This window comes from Silurus aristotelis (genome assembly GCF_946808225.1).
Source record: "Silurus aristotelis genome assembly, chromosome: 12".
Taxonomy (NCBI): Eukaryota; Metazoa; Chordata; class Actinopteri; order Siluriformes; family Siluridae; genus Silurus; species Silurus aristotelis.
The window spans coordinates 22,335,877-22,356,683 of NC_139585.1; the positions used below are offsets into that span (position 1 = coordinate 22,335,877).

Consider the following 20,807-nt stretch of genomic DNA (forward strand, 5'->3'; position numbering starts at 1 on the left):
TGGCTTAGGCTCCTGAGGAGTCACAGCTCTGAGATTCTGGTCTGTCCACCGAGGTGTTAGAGCCCATTTTCCAATTCAGTACTCCTGTGCTCTTACACACTAGGCAGGGACTGGTCAGGCTGGTGGTATTGGACTGTCGTTCCCAAATCGTTGTTGACACAGCTTGTGTCAGCCATCTTTAAATAGTCCCTCCATTTTCACAGAGTCAAAGGTTTTTTGATTGACAAGCAGTTTCAATTTCAATTCAATTCAATTTATTTTTATTTGTATAGCGCCTTTTAACAATGAACATTGTCTCAAAGCAGCTTTACACAGATAATGCGGTGATTAAAAATGAATATGTTCTTTATGAGTAAGTTTGTCCCTGATGAGCAAGCCGGTGGCAACTGTGGCACCCTCAAGTGGTGGGGTAGATCTGGGAGAGATTCGGCAGGGCTCAGGTAGACTTAGTTTAATGGCCAGGTGCAGCCTATACTCCTTATTATATGACAAAATAAAGCAGTCTGAATGTCATGGACACTCTCACTGCATGGTCCAAATAGGTGTTGTTAAAAATAAGGAAGGCCACATTTGCCTTAACAAAATATAAATAAAATGACAGAGATAGCATATTTGCTTATTTTTAGCAACTAAAAACACAAATATAAAACTTAGGCATCTAGAAAGCAAAAAAAGCCTGACCAATTCTGGAATAGGACTCTTGGCGAAATTTAAGCCAATGTTAATTGTACCAGAATGATAAGAAGAGACTATAGACTAAGGAAACTGAAAGGAGGAGCTAAAGATCAAAAGAATTGGCAGTGTCCAACATATTGGCAGTACTTTGGCATTAGTATGTATATTTGTTAATCGAATCAGCTTACTGGTGGGACCGCAGATAAAAGTAGCAGAATGAATTCATTTAAATGCTGCATAACTGATAAGATGGCACTTCCTGTGTACATTGTATCTATTTAATCCGCTTAGAACACTTTATCTGTTAATTTCAGATAATGTATTGGACATATATTCATAAAACATCATGTAAATTAGCACAGATAAGGGAAATTTGTGTGTTACACAATATCAAACATGCTCCACACATTCCGTAAGTACAAATCACTATTTATTTCTCTAAAAGCCCACATTTCCACAGTATCATGGATGCTTGTGGAATCAAATGGAGGGTAGCTTGAAGGTGAATTACTTTTAATTTTGTTGATTTATCCTTATTCTTTTATGCTTGCAAAGACTGTAAAGAGATCAAAGGCAGACGGTTGGATCTGCAACTGAAGTTAATGGAGCCAACAAAAGAGCCATATTAAATCTGTGAAAAGAGGAAAATAGAGATGAAATGAGTTGTAAGAAGCACCTTGGAATCTAATTAGCTCCATTTACCTTACACAGAAGAGTCCCACTGGGCCCTGTTAGTGGCATTTGGCTCTGACAGATTTTTTAGGAAAAGATTTTAATTGTTTACCTAGTATGCTTTTCCCTTTCGTTCTCAGCATCTCTTTATATCCCTTAATCATACATTTAAGCCTGATTCTCTGTAAATTTTTTGCTGTAAGATCAGTCATTTTAGCCCCACTTGTAGCTTAACATTAATGCATGTGAGCCTGTGTAAACATATCTTTTCCATTATTATGTTTTAGTCCTTGCACAATTACAAGTTTGATTTGCAATTGACAGATTTTACAGAAGTCCAGTGGGTGGTTATTGAAGAGTGCAGCTGTTTCTCGAGTTTAATGTGTAAAGTCTAATAAGTTAATAATATGCAATCTGAGGAACTGCAATTTTTAGATATGTTATATACTATATTATATGTACTTATAAATGCACCCTTATTACAGGGAAGCACTGGAAAACAAGATGCTACCATCAGTAAAGGACAACAGCGGCAGCCACGGCTCACCCATTAGTGGAAAGCTGGAAGGCATCTTCTTCAGCTGTAACACAGAGTTCAATACGGGTGCCCCACCACAGGACTCGCCGTATGGCCGCTACCGATTCCAAGTGCCAGCCAAGGCTCTCTTTAACCACAACACTAACCTGTTCTTCGCCGATTTCTACTGCATGTACACAGCATACCACTACGTGATCCTGGTGCTGGCACCGCGTGGCTCACCAGGTGATGAATTCTGCAAGCAGAGGCTTCCCTTGCTGGATATCGCCAACAACCGGTTTCTGACATGTGTTCAGGATGAAGACGGGCGCCTTTCTTTCCGCCATGCGCAGGACATCATCCTCGAGGTGATTTATACAGACCCGGTGGATTTGAGCCTGGGCACGGTGGCGGAGATCAGTGGGCACCAGCTGATGAGCCTGTCAACCATCAATGCCAAGAAGGACCCCAGCTGCAAGACCTGTAATATCAGCGTTGGCCGCTAAATTCCTATTCAAGAGTTCCAGTCTCCTGTTTTCTTTCCTTAAGGTCTTTTCTTTAACTCTTCTTTAATAACTTCCATTAGGAGTCTCAAGGCTCCTTAACAGCATGCATCTCTCAGCTTTCTACCAAACATTCATCTCTTATTATTTAAAAAAAGTGACATTTCCTCCTTTAATTATTATTGGCTGTGAAACTTTAAACCGTGTTTTAAAGTTACAGTGTCATATTTTGCCAAAGGTTACAACATAAAAAGTAGCATACTTTTCAAGCTGATAATGTAGCTGTAGATACTGTATATACTGAACAGGGCAATATACTAAGTGTCTATTCATATTACACAGTATTTTGGAGCATTGTAGACTTCGCTGCAGGAAGATTCAGAAAAAAAGACATCAGAACTTTTTTAATAGCTGTTCTGCAGTGTTTGCTGTTATTTATTCAAATAGAAAAAACTAATATACTGTGTTTGACACATAATAATCATGCCAAGTAGTAGAAATAGAAAAATATTTATTTTTTAACCCGTGTATAGAAAAACAGATGGAACCAGAACCGCACAATACTGAGAAGTTTAGGCCAGGAAATGGATGCACTCTAGAGAAAGGAATTTTCTCGAAATAAATTTTTGCACAAATCGACCACATAAACCAATGCAAAATTAACATGCACTTAAAAAAAGTATTTAAATAGCAAAAATAGTCATTGGGCCTGTGTATGTCAAATTCAGTCTGGAACACAGCAAACATGGCACAATAAATCACACTTGATTGTAGAAGATCTCGACTAAAAATCGAAGTCAGCTGGCATGCAAGACACAAAACACAATTGAAATAAGTTGCAGTTGAAAAAGGAAAAAAAAAACCCTTACAATTTAGACAAGATCTGGAATGATTGTTTTCCTTTTGAGTGTGTTCTTTTGAGTGTCCAACGATTAAACAGGACCATTGTGGTAGAGCATAGTTTATATATATATATATATATATATATATATATACACATACACACTGTATTTATAGTCATTGTCCTTTTTCCAGAGGCTTCTTTATGTGTCACGGTCTCATTTTTGTGGGAAAAGGTTAGTATAATAGAGGGACACATTCACAATAGGTCACAATAGTTCACACTGCACTGTATATCAGTTGCCACTAATACAAGCATTTGTGAGCTGGTGAGTTTGCATATGATTTTAAATCTACATATAAGTGCTCTGTGTTTTTAAATTTTTCTTTAGCATAAAACTTCGGTGTTTGCTCATGACAAAGCCCCCCATCATGAACCCTGAGCATCGTGGTCCGATCGTCTGAGAGCACTGTCATTTTGTTTCAAATCATGTAAGGATAACAAAAAACAAGAAACCAAGAAAATTGCATATTGATTTAGGCTTTGGTAACCAAAAAAGACAGAAGATAAATATCGCTTTGAAACAGAAATAAATTAAGATAAAGTGCTATATTTCATCAATTTGTTTTCTCTTTAAGATACACATGATTTGTCACTCTCTGCTGAGTTTGGAATGAAAAATGAGCACAAAACAGAGAGTTGTATTTACATGATACGTCATGCAGTAGCCAAGTAAGGCTTGTATTTTTATTTTTTTTATTTCTTAGTTAGATTAAACCCTGTGCCTGGGACGCTTGGGCAGCTCGACGTAGACTCAGTGTTAAAGTGCATTGTAGTGTTATTATGGCACGAGCATGTAATATGTTAGTAAAAACATATGGTTTGGTCCAAATATCTAGATCTGTATTGAAAGGCAATCCAGGATATAGTCTATGTAAATAGTCTATGTGGTTTCCTGTTTGCTAAGCAGAACCTCCAGCAAACGCAGTTTGGCTTTCAGGCTTTTGTACTCTTGGTATTCTTCTGTCATGGGAATCCGGTCATCCTTTTGTGCAGTCCTTGAGTGATTTTAGAGCAAAAAATTAGAGAAAAGAAAAAAAAGAGGAAAAAGTGGAGAAAACATTACTCGAGACATTGAGGCCATTTACACAGTAAGGAAAAAAATAACCCTTGTGTTGCCTTAATAAAATAGTTTTGTACATCAGTGGATATCAGCTAAAAGAAAAAAGATTTTATTTTCGGCAAAACATTTGAAATACTCTGTATATATTTGTGGTTTTTGGTGCATCGAGTTTTCTTTTTCCTCTCTGCCAAGTTTATTTTGCTCAATTGTATTGATGTGCATTAAGCTAACTATACTGAAATGCCTCGTTGATGTATGTGAGTGTGTGTATTGTTTTTCCTTTCTACTGCTGTTCACGTTTTAAAAACGGCAAATGTAACATGTATTTATTAAAATATGTTAACACTAGCACAAAGTGTCCCTCGAGTGCTACTGTACCTGCCCATCTGTCTGAAGAACTGCTCCTCGAACTCCCTGATGGCTTTCCGTCTTCTCTTTTTCTCGGCACGAGTCTCACGCAGACACTGCAGCAGCTCAGATCTGCAAACCATCAAGCGTTGCACTTAAAATCTCTTATTAGGTTTCAGACTGTAAACTGACATTGTTTATGATCTTTAAAAATGTGTGTGTTGACAGTCCTCAGGGAATTAGGTGGAAATGTTAATGTAAATTAAAAGAAGAAACTCAGATTTAGATTTAGACTGGCAGACAGACAGAACACAGACACAGTTAGATAAATACATCAAATTTAGACAAATAAATAGATAGATGCCCTGCTATAAAGCTCAACCCTATTGAACACCTTTGGGATAAAGTGGAACACTGAATGCACCCAAGGCCTCCTCACCCATCATCAGTATCTGACTTTACTAATGTTCTTGTGGCTGAATGACTACAAATTTCTACAAGCACACTCCAAAATCTAGTGGAACATCTTCTGAGAAGAGTGAAGGTTATTATAACTGCAAATGGGGACTAAATGTGAAATAGGATGTTAAAAAAGCACATACCAATCTTAATTGTCAGGTGTCCACTAGGGCCGGTTTTAGCCAATTATAATAGGGTGTGCTGTAAAAAGTAATGTGTGCGCAATTGTGGTAGTGGCTTTAACACCTAATCCAGTTCTACCAATAACTAATATTTACAAACAGAAAAAAATCTAATTTAAAATCTAACTGAACAGTGATAATGAAAACAATTCAAAAACTTTAATCCTTAAGTGTATTTTAACATTAAACTTAAAATCTTGTTTTTAATGGATCAGATTAGTTTAATTACATCCTAAATCAACTTATCAAGCCTATTTTCAAACTTCAGTACAAAATCAAAACATATAAAAACTGTCCTTTTTCCACTTTTATACAATTTCTTTCCTTTTTTAAAAAAAATTGTTTTATTTTTCTTAATTCATCAGAACATTCTATGCCACTTTTCTTTTTTGCCATTAAAAAATCTTTTTGAAGTTTTTTCCCTCACTTTATTACTTTTTACCCACCCAAAAATGTATTTGTTATCAGTTATATTTCCTGTCTAGCTATTGTTCTGTCTATCCAATCCATACATCCATATATCTACAGTATTAGTCTCCTGTTTCCCTTGGCAGCAGATCTTACATATTCATCCATGTATGAAGTTTTTTTTATGAATATCTCATGAGCCCAGCTCACTACATTCCTCTTTCTTTTATGCAACATGGTGTGACAATAGTGATTTCGGACTCTTGACAGTGAGGAGAAGGAACTCTCACATGATGCTGAAGAAACAAATTCCCACGTCTCCAGCCATGGTCATGTGCGGTACCAGGAAGGATTAAATGAGCGGCATATATTACCGAAAGCACGGCTTTGGATAATTAGCTAATATTGGCTAGGATTAAAATAATAATCGATAATGAAATTCCGATTAGTTGGGCTCCTTAAGTTCCAGGTTAGCGTGATAACACAGCCGTTTGTGAAAGGGCGAAGAGTACAGGGTCAACTGGCAGCAGGAATAAGTGTGTGTCTCAAGACATGGAGGAAGGCAAACCATCAGCACGGAAAGCAAACACTGTATAATCCTCATCATTTGAAAACGGTATAATTTAATGACGTGCTATTGTATAAAGTGTTTGTATTGTATAACAGCTCGCGAACAACCTGCGAACAAACAAAATCTAAAAGCAGCAAATAACAGCAGCAGTAAAAGATTACATTACATCCTAGATTTTATATAGCGTGTCGTTATTTAAATCGCTGACCACCTAAACTGGGACTGAAACAGCCAGGAGATGGGTGTGCTTTAGCACTTTTTGAGAACTGAGGAGAAGCAGTGCTTGTGGAGGGTAAATTTTAATTAGCTGTGTCCTCTGATGTGCTAATAGTAGCAACAGACACGTGCAGCACTTAACTTTCTCATAGGCTTAAAAAAAACACACGTCGTAACGGCAGTTGAATAAAATTTAATAAAAATGTAATGTCGGTTAAACTTGTATTTATCAGCTGCTGCACAACAATCATTAGCTGAGAAAAGTAGACAAACTTAAAAAAAAAAAACAAAGCCAGAATGAAGCTAAAGTTTGTAAGCGCGTTGAACTAAAAAGTAGTGTGAGGCGATTAGTGAAAAACTATTCTGTGCTGCTGGGGCGGATCTTTGTGTTTAACTGTAGGCTAAAATAATCAAATAAACTTTGAATGGGTGGGCTAAGCCCACCCCTGCCACAGGCCGTATTGTCAACAAATCCTTGGACCCTATGAAAATAACGCTAAAGTGTGCTTTTCACCTGGAAGCAGCATGGAGGTTGGACATGTTGAGTGCAGGCTGTCGAACCGCTTTCACCTCGTCCAGAGGGGAGACAAACGCCGTGTCACTGTCCCCTTCCTCGTCTTCCTCCATTGACTCTGGGGTCGCTTGCCGTGGGGGCTGGCTTTGCTGTACATACTCTTCATCAGACCCTTCCTCTTCCTCCTTAAGCCCAAGAATAAAAGAAGTGAGTTTGCTCATGTTTACGCTGCTATTTTATGATTGATTAATGATTGATGCAAATTTATGCAGGTCTGAATCCATTTTATAGATTAAGGAAAAACCAAAGCAAGGCAAGTTTTAAATTAAGAATAAAAAAAAAACAAAGATCATTTAACTTTTTTTCTGGTCTTTATTTGAATGTTAAATCCTGAAAATATCAATTTGATTTAAATTTTCTGCAGCAAAACTACTGCAATGTAGTTTTTGTTATATTATATGCATCATTTATGTAACAGTTAAGCTGCACGTACGATGGTGGTTATAGTCGGAATGGCACACAGCAGGTGCTTGACCATCTGGTATCTGTCATAGAGAGGCTTCACCAGGTTTCTTTCCTGCTTAGTGTCCTAAAAAACACAACAACAAGACCTAAGCTCCAAGCTTAGCAATATGTACCTTTAGCTTTCTCTTACAATGCAAATGATTATTCGGTGGTAATAAATGGTCTTACAGGGCGTCCATGTAAACTCTCAAAATACAGCAGGCATTTCTGCAGCGTGAGTTTCTCCAGTGCCATTTGCCTCTGGGTCATCTCCTGAGAAAACAAGCAACTAGGGTTAAACATCAGAGTCACTCAGAATAGTTTTGGGAATGTTTTTTCCCCAGAACACTATTAAATCTTTCAAATATTAAATATTATTATTGCATATATCACAGAGTGTGTTAAAAACTAAATTTTCATTTGTATAAACATTTAGTATATTAAATTTAATAATCTCTAAAAAATGTTTTAAGTATAATGTTGCAGATGATCAGACAGACAGACAGACAGACAGACAGACAGACAGACAGACAGACAGACAGACAGACAGACAGACAGACAGACAGACAGACAGACAGATAGATAGATAGATAGATAGATAGATAGATAGATAGATAGATAGATAGATAGATAGATAGATGGATGGATGGATGGATAGATGGATAGATGGATGCCCAAAAACATTAATTTATATGAGTACTGCTTATATGAAGATAATATCTAAATTATATTATAATGCTATATTATATTAATATTATAATATTAAGATTGTCACTATGTTGTGACATTAATATAAACATCAGGAGACTATGTTAGTGGAAGGTTAAATGTCTTAAGCTCTTCTGATCTGCATCTCATCTCAGTGTAAACAGAATGTATCCACAGATGGTCTTACCTTCATGTTGTCTGGGAGGCCAAGGGCCTGGCGTTTGTCCCTCAGTCGCTTCAGAAGTATGTCCATGGTCTCCTCCAGAGAGGGCTTATGCTGCTGCTGATGCTGCTCGAGCGCCTCTTGCTGGCCACTTGAGTATCTACAGGTTCCTGTTGGCTGGTCGTTCTCCTGGCCTCGTGATTCCTCTACTGACTGCCTCAACTTCAGCTCTGAAGGACAGACAGACAGACAGACAGACAGACAGATAGATAGATAGATAGATAGTGATTAAAAGATGTTATTTATTACAATAAGAAATGATTATCTTAAAACGGTTGTTAGAATTATTAATATTAAATCACTCTAATGCTGATGTAATATTGTTCACTTTTAACATCAACATTAAAGTACATGGGCGTAAATTTCATTTAACAGTAGGGGGGGGACAATAAATATAAAATTTCTCATTAGCAATTTTTGAAGGGGGACACAAATAATAGTTAAATTGTACTTACAGTATAAAGACACAGTGTCCCCACAGTGAAAAACTTTGTTTCTATTATTATTATTGTAGCATGGAGACTGCGTCATACACAATGGTAATTCAAACTGCTTTACATGAATAAAGTAAAACTATCATAAAAAATAATCACAACAATGAAAACAAGGAATAAAATAAAGGTTTAACATTTTATTTACAAATTGATGAAAACACTTAAAAACAGAATAGAAATTGATTATAAAAATACAGTGGGGTCAGTTCGGATGTAGCACAGTGCTCATTTAGTAAATGCACAGATAAACAATATGCTAATTGTGTGTTAATGTTAAATTAACATTATACCAAGTCATCCCAAATAAAACACTGCATGGGAAGCAGCTTTGGTGTGTTAGTGTCAGTGCACTATGCTACAAGCTATCGTAAACAAGCTAACGTTCACTAGATAAGTCATATTTTAATCGCTAATAGAACAGATTCATGGAAAATTACATCGCTAATCAGCATTTTTGCCGCAACTAATTTATGAATGAGTCTGCATCAACTATATTAAAGAGAATCGCTTTATTTAAAGTGAATAAAATACCCTAGTTAATGAAGTTGAACATTAATTAAGCTAAAGACACACACCTGACTCGTGTGTGTGTGTGTGTGTAGAGAAGGTGAGATGAACTCGGAACGCATTCAGTGGGTCAAACCACTGTGAGGAAGGGGAGGGGGAAACTGTTTCTAAATGCATTTTTTGCGGGGGTTTTTCTACTTACACAATTATTTTAGGTATACATACATATATTTTTCATATAATAGAAAATACATATAATAGAGAGTGCGATTTTTTAAATATATATATATATTTTGGGGGGGGGGGACATGTCCCCTCCGTCCCCCCCCCGGGATTTACGCCCATGTTAAAGGACACCACAAAGCCTCTATCTGACTACTTTATTAATTTAGAACAAAAAAAATGCAATTTTTAATGACATTTAAGTAGTCTCGCTGTGTAATATTTAACACAAAAATATCAAGGGTCCCATGAACAATGTACTTACAGTGGTATACAAAGGTTTCAGCACCCCTGGACAATTTTTTTGAAAAAAAAAAAAAAAAAAAAAAAAAAGTAAGCCCAAACCCTACAGCAAACTATTAAAACAAAGAACAACTGTTTATTGATTTTAAGTTATTTTATATTTTATGTTTTTTTACACCCTACCAAGTTAGAATTGCCCTTTTTGGCAGATTCCACAGCCTGCAAGTTGAGGGTCTTTTTGTGCATGATTTTTGCATTTTGCATGCTTTTGCATTTTGTGATTCACCCATTTATCCTTTTTTCCCTTTTCACATTTCTAACTTGTTTTTACGTTTCATTCCAAAGATGAGACTTTTGAATCAGAGGAACCCAAAAGAAAGACTGGTTTCTTTGCTTGTTTCCTCATTCACTCATTTAAGTTTGTAGTCTTGATTAGCTTTTTGTGTGATTGTCATCACTACGAACTTCCATCATGTCACATGTACTTGTTTTTTTATTATTGTGTTTATTTCATTTATGTCCCTACTCCTGTCTTGTCATTAGTTCATATCTTCATGTCTCTTCATTCATTCACAGGTGTATCCACTACTGGGTTTGTTAGCATGTATATTTATATTCCTGTGTGTGCGTGTCTACCTTGGCAAAGTAATTTATTCTGTTATCTGTGTTTTACTGAGCCATTATGGTCCTCTTTTTATCTTATTGTGGTGTTTTTATCTTGTTTACAGTTGTCTGCCTTAGACTGGATTGATTTTTGATTAACCTACTGTTTTATATTTTATTTGCCTGTTTAAAATAAATACTTTTACCCTGCACTTTCCACTTCTCTCCTTATATGACCATGATTTTTAACTTGATCATCATCCTTGTAGTCTATATATGATTTCTGATTTTATTGTAATAAATAAAATATAAAAGAAAATACAAACCCGATTCCAAAAAAGTTGGGAATAAAAACAGAATGCAATGATGTGGAAGTTTCTAATTTCAATATTTTATTCAGAATACAACATATAAAATGTTTAAACTAAAAAAATTTATCATTTTAAGGGAAAATAAGTTGATTTTAAATTTCATTGCATCAACACATCTCAAAAAAGTTGGGACAAGGCCATGTTTACCACTGTGTGGCATCCCCTCTTTTTTTTATAACAGTCTGCAAACGTCTGGGGACTGAGGAGACAAGTTGCTCAAGCTTAGGAATAGGAATGTTGTCCCATTCTTGTCTAATACAGGCTTCTTGTTACTCAACTGTCTTAGGTCTTCTTTGTCGCATCTTCCTCTTTATGATGCACCAAATGTTTTCTATGGGTGAAAGATCTGGACTGCAGCCATTTCAGTACCCGGATCCTTCTTCTACGCAGCAATGATGTTGTAATTGATGCAGTATGTGGTCTGGCATTGTCATGTTGAAAAATGCAAGGTCTTCCCTGAAAGAGACGACGTCTGGATGGGAGCACATGTTGTTCTAGAGCTTGGATATACCTTTCAGCATCGATGGTGCCTTTCCAGATGTATAAGCTGCCCATGCCACACGCACTCATGCAACCCCATACCATCAGAGATGCAGGCTTCTGAACTGAGCGCTGATAACAACTTGTGTTGTCCTTGTCCTCTTTAGTCCGGATAACATGGCGTCCCAGTTTTCCAAAAAGAACTTAAAATTTTGATCCGTCTGACCACAGAACAGTTTTCCACTTTGCCACAGTCCATTTTAAATGAGCCTTGGCCCAGAGAAAACGCCTGCGCTTCTGGATCATGTTTAGATATGGCTTCTTTTTTAACCTATAGAGTTTTAGCCGGAAACGGCGAATGGCACGGTGGATTGTGTTCACCGACAATGTTTTATGGAAGTATTCCTGAGCCCATGTTGTGATTTCTATTACAGTAGCATTCCTGTATATGATGCAGTGCCGTCTAAGGGCCCGAAGATCACCGGCATCCAGTATGGTTTTTTGGCCTTGACCCTTATACACAGAGATTGTTCCAGATTCTCTGAATCTTTGGATGATATTATGCACAGCTGTTCCTTATATGTACATTTAACATTTCCAGCCTCTTATTGCTATCTGTCCCAACTTTTTTGGAATGTGTAGCTCTCATGAAATCCAAAATGAGCCAATATCTGGCATGACATTTCAAAATGTCTCACTTTCAATATTTGATATGTTATCTATATTCTATTGTGAATAACATAAGTTTATGAAGTTTGTAAATTATTGCATATATAATTATATATATATATATATATATATATATATATATATATATATATATATATATATATATATATATATATATATATATTTTATAGCTTTTTTTAATCGGGTTTGTACATATTAATATGGGTTGTATTGACCTGAGCTTTAAATATCAACTGTCAATTTATAGAAAATATCGTTTTAACCAAATGACCATGATCAGCAGAGCTTCCGTATAAAAACTGTAAAAGATTACCCACCTTTGAGCTGCTTGCGAGACTTGGACAGTTCGCTCATAAGCCTGAATATCTCTGGATTAGCAGACTTGTCATTATGAGAGGGCTAGAGTTAAAAGTAAATAAATAAATAAATGAATGAACAAACAAACCAATAATAATAGTAATAATAATAGCAATAATAATTATGTCAGGTTTCTATTCTTCAAAATTCTACAAACAGTCGAAACAACTCAGATATGCATGATTGCTTTTGCCTAGTGTCTAAGGCAGCTTGATTACATCCGGGCATTGCTAGAAGCTGGTTTACACTATTGAGGATAACTGTGTAAATATACAATATAGTGCTTGTCAAAAGTATGGAAACACCTAGTCTTTTTATTGCTTTTGAGAGACACATGCATGTTTCTTTTGTTTATATGCATCGAATTAGATAATTTATCAATAGGGTTAGGGTGAAGATCTACTTTGAAAATGTGTATACCGTAATTTCCGGACTATAAAGCGCACCCATATATAAGCCGCACCCACTGAATTTTACAAATATTTTTATTTTAAACATAAATAAGCCGCACCTGTCTATAAGCCGCAGGTGTCTACACTAATGTACTTTACACAGGCTTTAACGAAAGACACGTTACACACGGTGTAACGGGTGAAATATGTTGCGCTTCCTTTAGGAGCGGTATTTTGGAAATAATTTTTCCAGTATTACTGTGTGTGTGCAAGACGAGGATTATGTCATTATTTTCTGATGCTCATTTCTAAGTTTCTTTGACTAACCCGTAACACTGTTGCCAAGAAAAATAAAAAAGCACAAGTTTTGGAAACCTGTCTGTGCTTATATGATTTCTGTTGCAACTGGAGTTAGCGAGCTCTCCCTTCACCCAGACTCAAAACGCTACAACGGCTTGTATCTAAACAGTAGCTGACCAAGAAAGTCATTGTTCACTGTCTTCCTCCTTCCTTACACAACAATTTCTCTCGGGAGTTTATCTTTTGGCATCGTTGTGCGTTTAAAAAAAATATAAAATTTTCTCCCGATGCCGTGCAGCTCAGAACACAGATAAGGTGCGTTTTTTTGTTTCCATTTGGAAATTTAATTGGTCTAATGTTATGTCGCTCAGTTTTTGTCTTGGAAATTTTGTGAAACCGGGAAAAACCCAGGAAAAATGCATAAATTAGCCGCTTCGTTGTTTAAGCCGCGGGGTTCAAAACGTGGGAAAAAAGTAGCGGCTTATAGTCCGAAAGATACGATAATTAGAAAATATATATAAATGTCCAGCCGTCAAAAAATTTATTTTCTTTGCAAAAAAAACCCTTAGCATGATTAACAGCTTTACACACTTGGAATACGACAGTTTATTTCTCCAAACATTCAGCTGAAATACTTTGCCATGTCTCTTGTAATACTTGCCAAAGGTTTTTTTCACTAGTTAGAGATTTCTTTCTGAGTCTGTGATCCAGTCCATCCCAGAGCAGTTCAATAGGATATAGGTGGGCTAACTGGGCAGGCCATTACATTATAGATAACACGCCAGCCAACTGTTTGCTTTCAAACAACGCTTACTTGGATAAATTCTTTGGGTTATTGTATTGTTGTATGGTGAAGTTGTTTCCAATTAGCCACAGTCCAGATAGAATGGTTTTGATGTACGGAATGGTAGCCATTTTGGTTCAGTGTTCCTTTCACCCAGGATAAGTCTCCAATCTTCTTTGGTTCCAAACTTCCACCTCCATGTTTGACTGTGGGTGTGAGGCAGTCTGACATTTCCTCTCCTGTTCTCTGTCTTATGTAAATTCTTCTGTTAGATCCAAAAAATGCGGAATACGGAAGTTAAGGCACTGGCTGAAATTCTACAGGAAGTACACACTATTGGGAAAGGTTTGTGGACACCTGAACATAAGATTTGTATGTGCTTTTTGAACATTCAATTCCACATTTATTCACTATTTACTGTTATAGTGAGCTCCACTCTTCTGGGAAGATATTACACTAGATGTTGGAGTGTGCTTGTGGAGATTTGTGTTCATTCAGCCATGAAGGCATTAGCACAAAGGCATTAAGTAAAGTCAGGTACTGATGTAGGTGAGGTGAGGAGGCCTGGGGTGCAGTCAGCATTCCATTTCATCCCAAACGTGTTCAATAGGGATGAGCTCAGAGCTCTATAGCAGGTCACTCAAGATCTTCCACTCCAGCCCATGTACACCATATCTACATTCTGCTAATTCAAGTGAAGGGAAAATATAATGCTACCTCATCCAGGGACATTCTATATAATTGTGTGCCTCCAACTTTGCAGTAATAGTCTGGGAAAGAACCACATATGGTTGGAAAAGCAAAGTGTCCTAATACTTCTGTATATGTAGTGTATGTGTGCAACATTCCTGCATTGAGTCTATTCATTGAAGTTCTTTAAACTGTAGTAACTTTATTTACCACCAGAGGGGGCAATTACATGAGGATTTACACGTGGTGAATGGCTGATAAATAGACAGGGAAGTTTCTTAACATTTCCAACACTTTGTAATGTGTGTATGAGTCCAGAGTATGACATTATTACCTATCAAACCTCTAGTACATCACACTTCCTATCCTTCAGTGCTGGTAAGGTCTAGCTAAGCAACTGACACTATTAGCACAAAGTTCAGTGTTTTTAAAAAAAACACTGCATTGAGGCTGATGATATACTCTGTGTGGTGTGTGTGGGTGTGTGTGTGTGTGTGTGTGTGTGTGTGAGTGAGTGAGTGAGGGAGAGAGAGAGAAAGAGAGAGAGAGAAAGAGAGAGAGAGATGTGTATGTAAAATCATTGAGGAAGACTGTGTACTGGGGTGTTATACAAGAGTCTGTAAGTGAATGTGTGTGTCTGTGTGTGTGTGTGTGTGTGTGTGTGTGTGTGTGTGTGTGTGTGTGTGTGTGTTTATATGCTGGTTGTCCATTGTTGACCCTTGTAATGTTTGGCAATAGCTAACCGTTGCTACAATCTGAAAAAAGCTCATACCGTGTAGTGCATCTCCTGTTCGAAGCGTTCTTCAAACTTGCGTATTCTCCTTTTGAGCGTCTGGATGTGTTTAGTGAGTAATGGAATAGATGGTGCATCTTTAGCATCATCAGATGTCTCGGGTCGGACCATCCCACGAGGCCTGAGAGACAGAATGAGACAGCTGCAGTTTAATACTTCATCTAAATTAAAAGGTGGTGTTTTTCTACATTGCAAAAAATAAAAGCAAAGACTGTGTGATACAGTATGTGTGTGCAAGAGAACTTGAAACTATTTGGAAAAATTTTGTAATCTCAAGGTATTTGTGTGTGTGTGTGTGTGTGTGTGTGTGTGTGTGTGTGTGTGTGTGAGAATGTAATACTATGTGGAAATAATGAAATCTCAAGATGTGTGTGTGTGTGTGTGTGTGTGTGTGTGTGTGTATGAGAGAGAGAGAGTAAGATATATATATATATATATATATATATATATATGTATGTATATATATATATATATATATATATATATATATATATATATATATATATATATATATATATATAGAGAGAGAGAGAGAGAGAGAGAGAGAGAGAGAGAGAGAGAGAGAGAGAGAGAGAGATCATACATACAAACACGAAAAGGCATATAGGTGATGGTGCACTTTCAGGGATTGAGTGTGTGTGTGTGTGGGTTTGTGTGTAATCATACAGGATGAGATGCTGTGTACACGGAGGTGAGGGTGCACTCTCAGGATCAGTGTTGAAGCGTTGACTGAGGCTGAGGCTGGCACAGCGTGGTGAGGGTAAAGGACTGTTCCCATCTGTAATGTAAGAGATGAGCCGACTGGGGCCAGGGTTCTGCTGGAGTTCACTGCTGTAGTCGCCTTCAGACTGTCTACGGTCTACACACACACACACACACACACACACACACACACACACACACACACACACACACACACACACAAATATGTTTTATATGTGAAAAGTTAAAACAATACAGTCTTTTTACTCACACTTGCAAAATTATTTACACCTTTAGGACAAAATGAAAACAAGAAAAATGTTTACAGTAACATGTGCTTCTTCCCCAGACTGTTACTGCAAAGTTGGAGGCACACAATTGTATAGAATGTCTTTGGATGGGGTAGCATTATATTTTTCCCCTACATTATAACTAGAAGACCCAAACCTATTCCATCATGACACAAAGCTAGCTACATGAAGATATGCTTTACATGGGTTTCGAATGGTAGATTGGCCTGCTATAGAGCTCTGACCTCAACCTTACTAAGCACCTTTGGGATTAATTGGTGCTGATTTGCTGACTTCACCCCAGCCCTCCTTACCCTACATTAGTACTTCACTTCATTAATACCCTGTATATTTATTTTTATTTTCTTGTTTTTATTTTTACTTAAAGCAAAGGGAAAAATTTAATGCAACCACAACAAATAACATTACAAACAATCTTGTGGCTCCAATTTTTTAATAAAGGTTTGGGGAAAAGAACCACATATGGCTGGAAAAGTCAGTATACTTCTGTCCATATAGTGTATAATGTATACAGCACCACATATCACTAGTGAGTGAGTGTGTAAAAATCTGGTGAGTGTCATCACAGCTCCCAAAATACATAATTACTTCACGTTATTCTCTGGGACCCCCCCCCCCCTTATGACATGAAAAGGTTTAACCTCAACACCAGGCCCATATATGCTTTGAATACAAAAGCAGACATTAACCTCAACTAACCCCATTCAACCAGCACAGCAGTCCAGTCACTGGAGTGAAGCTAAATCTAGAATGTTCACACACCTCAGTACATGACAACATAAGTTACAAAAACAGAAAATAAAAACAGATTTATCGTTCTCAAGACAAGTCATAGCTTCAAAATATAAAGGAAAGATAATCATGTTTGTCCTAGTCATTTATGTTTGTACCAGCAACAATTGTGCTGGTACAACAATTGTTGTAATTACCTAGTGTTGCCAGTTTGCCGGATTACCTCCCATATCTTGGTTATTTTTATCCACACTGGGCCAGAAAAAATGGCCTTTAGTGGGTGGGTATGATTTGGACTCATTTCAGGCTGGTTAACAGAGAAAGGCTTTTTCTCAGTTCTGTGTGCACCTTTTATTTCTTCTCATACTGGTAATGCTTTTAAAAAAAATAGAAATTTGTTCTCTCAGCAGATGACAGGTTGATAAGAGGTGTTTACAAGCATGATTACAGAAACTTCGCTTGATTTTTCATTTTAGTCATCGATCTTTAATATGATTTTTTAATTTAAACACAGTGCATTCCTTTACCAACCTAAAAATTCAGTTATTCAAAAGAAAAGCACTTGGACAGGATTTTTTACAAATAATCCACACTGACAATGACATAAGAGGAGTAGATGAAATGTTAAACAGCAGGTTCCATTCATGCTTGCTTATGTAGTCACTAACACACATGTACGAATGAAGTGATGACCTGTGAGTCATCAGTGGTTCCCAGCTGATAGCAAAAAGAAATACAAGCAAAAACCTCTGGGCAATCCTTGACCCTGTTTTCTGATCTATAAATAGATGAGACAGGGCAAGAATTAATAAAAAAAAAAAAAATCAACAATGGATGCTTAAAGAAGGAAGTAAAGAATGGAATTTTTATAAATACATCTGAAAGCAATGCAAAGCAGAATGCTAAGATGTATGTGCCAGCTTCGAGGTGTGTGTTCGTGAAAAAGAGAAAAAGAAAGCCATGCTGTGAGGGGGTGCGGCCACGCTGCATATACCTCCAACTCGTCGCATTATTAATAGACAACCTGCGTGAAATGGCACCACGAGCCAAACACAGAAGCAGGTGGCAGCCACATCCACACAAATCCCATTCTCGATCCTTCATGCTTCTCAAGTCTGGATCTCCTATGCGTTTATCCACAATCATGGCATCATGTCATTTCACACAGATCCAGTGGCCCCCCAGAAAGCGTGACATATAGAAATAGACTACGTCACTTCTTCCACCTGCACCTTTATGAGAAAAGATGCACAGCTGCATGAATGAGATGGTGTGCCAGATCAGCATGGGGAAGGTGTATTACCTTGAAGGCTGCTCTCATCTCGTAGACTGCTGCGTGATGGGGGTTGCGTCTCGTCCCTGCCACCCATGCCGGTCGGGCTTTCATCGGGAGAAGAATCCGGTGGCGAGCTGGCATCCTCTTCCAGAGCCTGGAGCTTCAACAGAGAGCCCTGCAGGCAGAAGCAAAACATGCCAACGAGGTCTAGGCAGAAAGGCTGGGATGGAGGAAGAGAAGACGGAGCAATCCGGTAAAGAGATGGAGAGCTGGGATGCCGTCGCTGTCTTGCTTCCTCTCTCTCTCTCTCTCTCTCTCTCTCTCACACACACACACACACACACACACACACACACACACACACACACACACACACACACACACACACACACACAGCTCTCAGCCCTGCCTTTGCTGCTGCTCACATGTGTGTTCAAGAGGGGGTGTGTGAATGTGCTCCGAGCAGATGAATGCTGCAGCACCAGCTCCTACTCTTGCCTAGGTTATTCATGCAGTGGTGGGAAAGAGTGAGAGAGATAAAAAAGAAAAAGAAAGGGTGGATGGGTGGGGGTCTGCTAGCGTCAGCAAGCCTCATGGGCAGGCCGGATGAGACCGGCTGGAGCGATAGAAGAACTGGTAAGAGTGAGAGGAGTGCGAGTGAGGAGTGGGATGCGTGGGGTAAAAAGGCGAGGCGGGGGTTTCTCAGGCGTGACATGGAGGTTTTTCCCGCATCTGAGCGAAGGACAATGTTCTAGCACGTGATCGAATTCGTGATTCAAGTGTATAGCTCCTCCTATTATCCATTCATAAATAAGATGAAGAGGAGGAGGAGAAAATACAGCTTCCAGCAGAAGACCAAGGAGAGAGAAGCCTATAAATGCAGACGTGCAATGACTAACGTCAAGAAGTGATGTGTTTCTCTTTGATGTTGCTGCATCCCCCTCCCTGACTGCAAGCCATTTGAAGGGGAGACTGAGCTGTGCAAGCTTCGACAAGGATGAGTCATCCAGAGACCCTTCCCTCCTTATGCTCCTTATCCTCCCCTCTCTCTCTCTTTCTCTCTCTCTCTCTCTCTCTCTCTCTATTTCTCTTTCTCTCTATTTCCACTCCTTAGGGAAAAATTGCGTGGTTGTTCGCACAAGTGATGCCTCTGCACCAGTGACACACATCACGTCAGCAAGTAGTGTTTTTGTGCAGGGAAGTGCAGTCAGCTGCAGCCCTACCTAAAAATGAACATAAATAAATCTATACACCAAACACAAATGCAGTTATAGCAATGATATTCTAAGTTTGAATACAACGCATTTTTTGTGCAAACAAATTTATTCTGCTTTTAAAATGGCCCACATGCATGCAATTAATATTTACTGATATTGGCCTTTGTACAAATGACAGCCCTAAGCCATTTACTGGAACATCTAACAAGGCTGAACACACTTGTAGATCTTGGTACTTTGCGCAAGTGGACATTCTCCTGAATTCCGTTCTTTTGAATTTATGTTCTTGGTAGGGTTGCAATCATTGTGTTTCTGTGACCGTTCTTGTGTTGATTGGATGTTTGCTTAAAATTGAAATATTTGGTTGCAATAGTTACGGATCCATAAACACCAATCAATTATGACCACCTGGATTTTTAAATATGTCCGAAACAAATACATTTCTCTTCCTCCGTAGGCATAAAAAAGTCTAACTCCGATGTATTTGTGTGCAAAGCGCTACAGACGTGTTTTGCCAGTCGAACTTGTCTGTAACAGTTTTCCTCTGACCATTCAAACAGAGGACGGAAAAATGCTGATGCTATTCTAGGCCTGCTAGCTGGCCCTGCGAGGCGAATTTAAAGTCTGATTGGTTAAAGAAACAGAGCTAATTCTTAAGGAGATGGTAAAAGAGCCAGCAGTATTGGCTTTGAAGGCCCTGGACAGATTAGAATGACATGGCAGCACATAGAGGCTGAAATTTGATTAGACAAAAAAAATCTAAAATCCACATACACGTACTGGAAGCAGTGCAGCCAAGAGAAACGCTATGAAATGAAGAGGATAAACTGTTGAGAATAAATTTATACATTTCATGGAACAAATATTAGAATTTAGGTTGTAAATGTAGGTCAGTGCTTCTGATAGTGTTTAGGCCAGCTTTTAGAGGTTTGGACTCTTTCAGCCACAGCCAAGTCAAGTACTGATGTAGGTTGAGGATGTCTGGGGTGCCAACAGTTTGTGCACATGGGCATTGTCATGTTGAAACAGGTTTGGGTCTCGTAGTTCAAGAGAAAATGTAATGCTTTATATTTTGGAGATGACAAACCACTCCAACCAAAAGGGGACTGCAAATCTGTTTTTACCAGAAAACAACTAATAAATAAATGTCTTGAGAATAGCATTTTCATTTGTGTTAAA

At 38.0% G+C, this 20,807-nt stretch overlaps 2 protein-coding genes across 2 annotated transcripts in view; one reads left to right on the forward strand and one right to left on the reverse strand.

The window, feature by feature from the left end:
• The window catches only part of phyhiplb (phytanoyl-CoA 2-hydroxylase interacting protein-like b), a 34,407-nt gene extending 29,728 nt beyond the window's left edge, over positions 1-4,679 (forward strand). The window contains exon 5 of the mRNA XM_083556994.1: positions 1,833-4,679. Within this exon, the coding sequence (XP_083413120.1) occupies positions 1,833-2,370 (538 nt within the window). The 3' untranslated portion in view covers positions 2,371-4,679. The remainder of the gene's footprint in view (positions 1-1,832) is intronic.
• Positions 4,140-19,904, reverse strand: fam13c (family with sequence similarity 13 member C). Its single transcript, XM_083556985.1, has 10 exons — positions 18,439-19,904; positions 16,057-16,249; positions 15,370-15,511; positions 12,392-12,473; positions 8,429-8,634; positions 7,723-7,806; positions 7,523-7,618; positions 7,030-7,214; positions 4,710-4,811; positions 4,140-4,266 (listed from the first exon to the last, which is right to left on the reverse strand). Exons 1-10 carry the CDS (start codon positions 18,605-18,607, stop codon positions 4,152-4,154), a joined length of 1,374 nt encoding a protein of 457 aa, XP_083413111.1. The 5' UTR covers positions 18,608-19,904; the 3' UTR covers positions 4,140-4,151.
• Positions 19,905-20,807: the final 903 nt, after the last annotated feature.

Excerpts from the sequence above, each read along its gene's own strand:
- fam13c (XM_083556985.1), bottom strand. The coding sequence starts at position 18,607 with ATGTTTTGCTTCTGCCTGCAGGGCTCTCTGTTGAAGCTCCAGGCTCTG. Across the intron at positions 15,512-16,056 it reads TGTACACAGCATCTCATCCT|GCCTCGTGGGATGGTCCGAC; the intron begins GTATGATTACAC and ends TCTGTCTCTCAG. Across the intron at positions 7,807-8,428 it reads GCCTCCCAGACAACATGAAG|GAGATGACCCAGAGGCAAAT; the intron begins GTAAGACCATCT and ends TTGTTTTCTCAG.